General features: G+C 46.7%; 1 protein-coding gene across 2 annotated transcripts in view; it reads left to right on the top strand.

Moving 5' to 3' along the window:
• Window positions 1-2,826: 2,826 nt before the first annotated feature.
• The window catches only part of FRMD4A (FERM domain containing 4A), a 401,265-nt gene continuing 398,091 nt past the window's right edge, over window positions 2,827-6,000 (top strand). The window contains exons 1-2 of one of the 2 annotated variants that reach the window (XM_083399421.1): window positions 2,827-3,142; window positions 3,600-3,737. In XM_083399421.1, coding sequence (XP_083255547.1) covers window positions 2,876-3,142; window positions 3,600-3,737 — 405 coding nt within the window. In that variant the 5' untranslated portion in view covers window positions 2,827-2,875. The remainder of the gene's footprint in view (window positions 3,143-3,599; window positions 3,738-6,000) is intronic. The other variant, XM_083399422.1, reaches the window with a different exon arrangement.

Here is a 6,000-nt window from a genome sequence, read left to right as displayed (position 1 = left end):
GAGACACAATTCACCTGGGTAACTTGCTGCAACAAACAGCTGTGCAAGCCTTTGGGGGGCAGATATGTGAGAGGGCATCAGAGGAGGGAGGGGAGGAAAGAGGGACAGAGGCCAATGTTGCCCACGGCACCCCGACCATCATTCAAGGCACCCCTGGGTGTCACAGCACACTGGTTGAAAACCACTGGTGTATTGGATTGTAGACTTACTCTTACAGGGGAAGCAGGGGCAGACTTTGGTCTTTCAAATTTCAGTGCTGCCCTGTCCAAGGCCAAAATTCGGCACCCCCTGCATATTGCTTTCTGTTCTGCTGAATTCACTACGTCATAGTTGTGGCGCCCTATGGCGCATCCAATGCGGCAGGTCTGGTTGCTCTGCCCCAAATCTGCCTCTGGAAGAAGTGACTGTGTGGCTTGTGTTGGTTTGTGTGCACTGGTGGGTGTGGAAGAGAGAGAGAAATCTAGCCCCATTCATATGATTCCATATGGAATGAACACATGGACAGTAGCAACAGCATCACACATCTTGATCCACATATCATCTGAATGTAGGAGGAACTATACTGTAGTCCTTTCCCCAGTTCTCAGACCTTTACTCCATGTGCAGAATGAATGCATGCTTCACCTGTGCTGCAACATGGATTTACATACATGTGTGGCAATGATAGGACTCCATGTGACGGACACACATTGCAGATGTGTAATTCAACACATGGCAAGAAGCAGGGCCAACTGCTCCCCACCAGTCTTACCTGCTTCTCCCTCGCCAAATGTTGAGTCTGCTTCGACCCCATCCATCAGTTTGGCCCCATCCAAAAAGTCTGTTTCATGGACACACTAAAGTCATAGCTTTGTGACAGGACACATGTTTTGTGTGTAGAAGTTCTTAGCAGGAGATGGTGGCAGGCAAGATGGACCAATGATCTGACAGCATAAAGCTGATGCTCACCTGATTCTTTCTACATGTAGAGAAGCTAATGAGGATGTGTGGGTTTTGCCACAGTCATGTACAAGCAGATGCCTCTCATGAGAATTTCCCTGAGATAATCCACTTGGCCTAAGGGATCTTTAGATAAATAATTGAAATGAAAACCAGTGGGGTGGCTTTCGAAAGCAAGGAGCTTTATTTAGATTCCCGTGCTGCTCTCCCTTTTACATCTATTAAAAGAACTGGCAGATGTGATCTCAGAACCACTGGCAGTCATCTTTGAGAATTCCTGGAGAACAGGCGAAGTCCCGGCAGACTGGAGGAGGGCAAATGTTGTCCCTATTTTCAAAAACGGGAAAAGAGAGGACCCAAATAATTACCGCCCAGTCAGTCTGACATAAATACCAGGGAAGATTCTGGAGCAGATCATTAAGCAAACAGTCTGTGAGCACCTAGAAAGGAATGCTGTGATCACCAATAGTCAGCATGGATTTCTGAACAATAAGTCATGTCAGACTAACCTGATCTCGATTTTTGACAGAATTACAAGCCTGGTAGATGAAGGGAACGCAGTGGATGTAGCCTACCTTGATTTCAGCAAGGCATTTGACAAGGTGCCCCATGATATTCTTGTAAATAAGCTGGTAAAATGCGGTCTTGACTATGCTACCACTCAGTGGATTTGTAATTGGCTGACTGACCGGACCCAAAGGGTGCTCATCAATGGTTCCTCTTCATCCTGGAGAAGAGTGACTAGTGGGGTGCCACAGGGTTCTGTCTTGGGCCCGGTCTTATTCAACATCTTTATCAACGACTTGGATGATGGACTCAAGGGCATCCTGATCAAATTTGCAGATGACACCAAACTGGGAGGGGTGGCTAACACCCCAGAGGACAGGATCACACTTCAAAACGACCTTGACAGATTAGAGAACTGGGCCAAAACAAACAAGATGAATTTTAACAGGGAGAAATGTAAAGTATGAGAGGCACAAATACAAGATGGGTGACACCTGGCTTGAGAGCAGTACATGTGAAAAGGATCTAGGAGTCTTGGTTGACCACAAACTTGACATGAGCCAACAGTGTGAGGCGGCAGCTAAAAAAGCCAATGCAATTCTGGGCTGCATCAATAGGAGTATAGCGTCTAGATCAAGGGAAGTTATAGTGCCACTGTATTCTGCTCTGGTCAGACCTCACCTGGAGTACTGTGTCCAGTTCTGGGCACCACAGTTCAAGAAGGACACTGACAAACTGGAACGTGTCCAGAGGAGGGCAACCAAAATGGTCAAAGGCCTGGAAACGATGCCTTATGAGGAACGGCTAAGGGAGCTGGGCATGTTTAGCCTGGAGAAGAGGAGGTTAAGGGGTGATATGATAGCCATGTTCAAATATATAAAAGGATGTCACATAGAGGAGGGAGAAAGGTTGTTTTCTGCTGCTCCAGAGAAGCGGACACGGAACAATGGATCCAAACTACAAGAAAGAAGATTCCACCTAAACATTAGGAAGAACTTCCTGACAGTAAGAGCTGTTTGACAGTGGAATTTGCTGCCAAGGAGTGTGGTGGAGTCTCCTTCTTTGGAGGTCTTTAAGCAGAGGCTTGACAACCATATGTCAGGAGTGCTCTGATGGTGTTTCCTGCTTGGCAGGGGGTTGGACTCGATGGCCCTTGTGGTCTCTTCCAACTCTATGATTCTATGATTCTATGATCTATTCTTTAAAGAAGGAGCTCATTATCTGGACTAATTAATCGTTGTCCCTTAATGGTCTCCTGCCCCCAGAATCGCTAGCTTTTTGACGACCCCCTGAGCATCGCAGGGGACCAGACCCCTCACCTCTCTCTGTGGAAGCAGAGGAGTCTGAGGAGAACAGGAAGCCTGTCTGCAGCAGCCATGCAGGGAAGCCGGCGTGATCAGAACGCTAACAGGGCAGGCTGTGTAATTACATGTTTCTTGTAAGTGTGTTAGCTCCATGGGGAGCTGAGTCCATTTGGAGACAAGGAGAAATAGCCCCCCCTTTCAGTAAGGTGAAAAGGGTCATCGCATATCCTAGTTGCCATTCAAATATAATAAAGGTAATTGTTGCTCTAGAGTGCTGGCTCGCCTTGCTTTTGCTCAGTCATTCCTCATGTCTGGATTATGCAGACGGCTGCTTTCTAACTAGGGAAGCACACTGCTTTGAGGAAGAGAGAAGACCATTTGTTTTGCAAGCGGTATGTTGTGATTATTATCTTTTTGCATTTTTTCTGCAGTATTGTGAGGGGGTGTGTGGAAGACTAGAATAATACAAAATCTGGGCTGTAGAAGCTTGAACCACAGTGCAGATTATTCTCTTGACAGTTAAAAGCAAGTGATATTATTCCTCATGCAGAGGTGGGGGGGGGGGGCTTTGCAGCATTCCTGTATTTTTAACTTGTTGTCGTAAGGTTTGTGTTAGGATGAATGTCATGTTGCTGTTGCCGTTTGCACCTCCTTTTTAACCATCCTGCAGATTCCGATCTGATCTTTCGTCTCTCTAGCCAGATTCCTTACTGCATCTCTCTCTCTCTCTCTCTCTCTCTCTCTTGAGTGTAAAGTTTGGCCTAGCTGAAGCTTGTTTCAACCCTGCAGATTTTGTTTTTTGGGTAAACGAACTCAGAGCACTTTCTCCCTGATTTTGGATGTTTCCAGGCTGCAGGAGGGGCCAGTGGATGCTTTGCCCTTGACAGAGGGCCAAGAGCCGACCGAATCCAGGGGAGGATTTATATGCCAGGCGACAAGGCGATGGCTACGCAGCGAGCTCCGGAATCTGCTCTCAGCTTGTTGATGGTGAGTGGTTTAAGGGGATGTTGAGCTTGAGGGGGCCTGGGTGGATCGAGGGTGAAGATCATGTCAAGGAATTGATGGATTATATTGGTATTGTGCTGCTGCTGCTGCTGCTGGTAGGGGTGGGGGGGGCTGGCTCTTGTGCTTTTTTAACAAAATGGACAAGGAAGGCGTTTTTTCTTTTTTTCTATGGCCATCCCACTCAACGCTAATGATCACAATTTAGAGAAAACTTCAAATTTACAGATGTCATCTTTTTGTGGCCCTGTTGTTATTTTTTAAAAAACAACAACTATTTGTCTCCTGTTGTCTTCTGGTTAAGGTGCTCTTGGCAGGTTGGAGTGGGGGGCGGGGACTGCCATCAAATGTAGATAAACTGTAATGATCATGATAATAGCCTGCCTGTCACAACAAGTTAGCATGCAGTTGTTTGTGTTTCTTAGAACAGCACCCGAATCTCTGCATCATTCAGGAAGTGAACCCCTGGACCTGTGCCCTTGCCTGCCTCCCTCTGTGTCCCCAATGACAATTCAGAGTGCCTTTCGCAGATGATGGTGTTAGCAACCAGAGGATGCCATCTCGGGGGCTGCATGCAGCACCTAATGATCATGCAAGACCTGCCTATCTCGGGGGGGGGGGGGATGGGTAGGGTGTGGGTTTCAGGCACTGCCCACAACACGTGGACCTACTGACCCACTCTTCAAAGTTCTGCCAAGGAGGCTGAATCCTGGAAGGGTGTGACTTTCTGTTCATTTGCTTTTATTAAAACAAAGCCGGTGGGCTTGAATTCCCCAGATTATACATTTCTTTTGCATCTTTCACTCTTTTTTTTTGCCATCTGGAATCATTTCAGTCCTGAGCATTTCCAAGCGTTGAATTAATCCTCCTTCCCACCCCTCCCTTTGCAGGGGATGGAGAGGGTTGCAAATGGCAGGGCAGTATATACATATTGATCTCTGCTTTCTGATGGTGCTAGAAATGGTCTCCTGGAACTTGGCATTTGCAGCCGTAGACTAATGGCCTCCTGGCACTTTGAGTGGTTAGCAAAGGTCAAGCGGAGAAGAACAACTTTTATGTCCATTACTAAATACTCTATTAAATTTACTGATGGTTTGTCTTTATATTTATCAGCGGCTGTCATAACAAGCAGCCAGCAGTGTGTTGCTTTCTCAGTGTTTTCTATGGTTCTTTAAATGGTTGCCTTCTGGGCTTGGCCTGTTTAAATCTGCAGAAGGAGCCCTCTCTGCCAGTGCAAAACCCAGTAATGGCAAGAATGGTTTGCAATGCACTGCAGATGATGCTTGGAGGAGCAGGTGCTTGGGCCTCAGTCTCAGTGATGCTGGGATGGATGCTATTGCTGTACAAGTAAGACATCTGTGGGCCTCTCCAAATGGCCTTCCTGTTGCACGTTCAAGGTGATTGGTATTCATGATGCCTTGGGGGCAATCACAGGTGACCTGACTTTCATCACTGCTTGTGCCTGCGAAGGTTTGGGGACGGTCACACTGCTTCCTTTTCAGTCAATGAGGACCCCTAACTTTCTGCTGAACCCCCCATAACTTATTATACCACAAGTGTTCTGGTGTATTTCTGACCCATTTTATTGCACTTTAGCCCCTCCGAACAGTAATGCTGTAGAAGCAAACTAACTAAACAGACTAAAGCAGGATGGTATAGACACCCTTAATGCCAATAAATACACCTGCCATAAAACCCCCGCCTGGAGGGGCTGGTCTGTCTTTTGCCCGTCTGCCACAATCATTTCCCCAATTATTGTTTATTGTATATGTTGAACTAATTGGATAGCTACGTTGTGCCCCTGAAAGACTACCCAGACAATGTGGGATGACTTTGTACATAGCTCAGGCAAATGAGTGTGCAGTTTACTGACCTGCCGCTTTTGTCTTCAGTGGTTGGTGTAGTATAGCATAGTTTTACTGGTTGCACCTTTAGGAGTAGCCGTAGTAGAGATCGTGCTGTTGACGTGAGCCTGTCCTTCAAGGAATATGAATTGAAATGAGTGTAGAAGTGTTAAGTCATTCTCAGTTCCTTCTCTTCTTGAGCTGCCTGATCCACAGCCAAGCTCCACTGCAGAACCAGCATTCAAGCTATTTTAAGCTCACTGGACTCCAGTGACTCCATAGAAAAGCACAAACCAAGAGGAGGGTATGGTGGCACCTTAAACACCAACACATCTAGTATGGTAGAGGCTTTCCTAGGCTCCGGAGGTCTGTTCTTAACCTGAAACTGTTCTTAACCTGAGGTA

Source organism: Podarcis tiliguerta (assembly GCF_965153285.1).
Source record: "Podarcis tiliguerta genome assembly, chromosome: 10".
NCBI lineage: Eukaryota > Metazoa > Chordata > Lepidosauria > Squamata > Lacertidae > Podarcis > Podarcis tiliguerta.
This window is presented reverse-complemented; position numbering and strand designations above follow the sequence as displayed.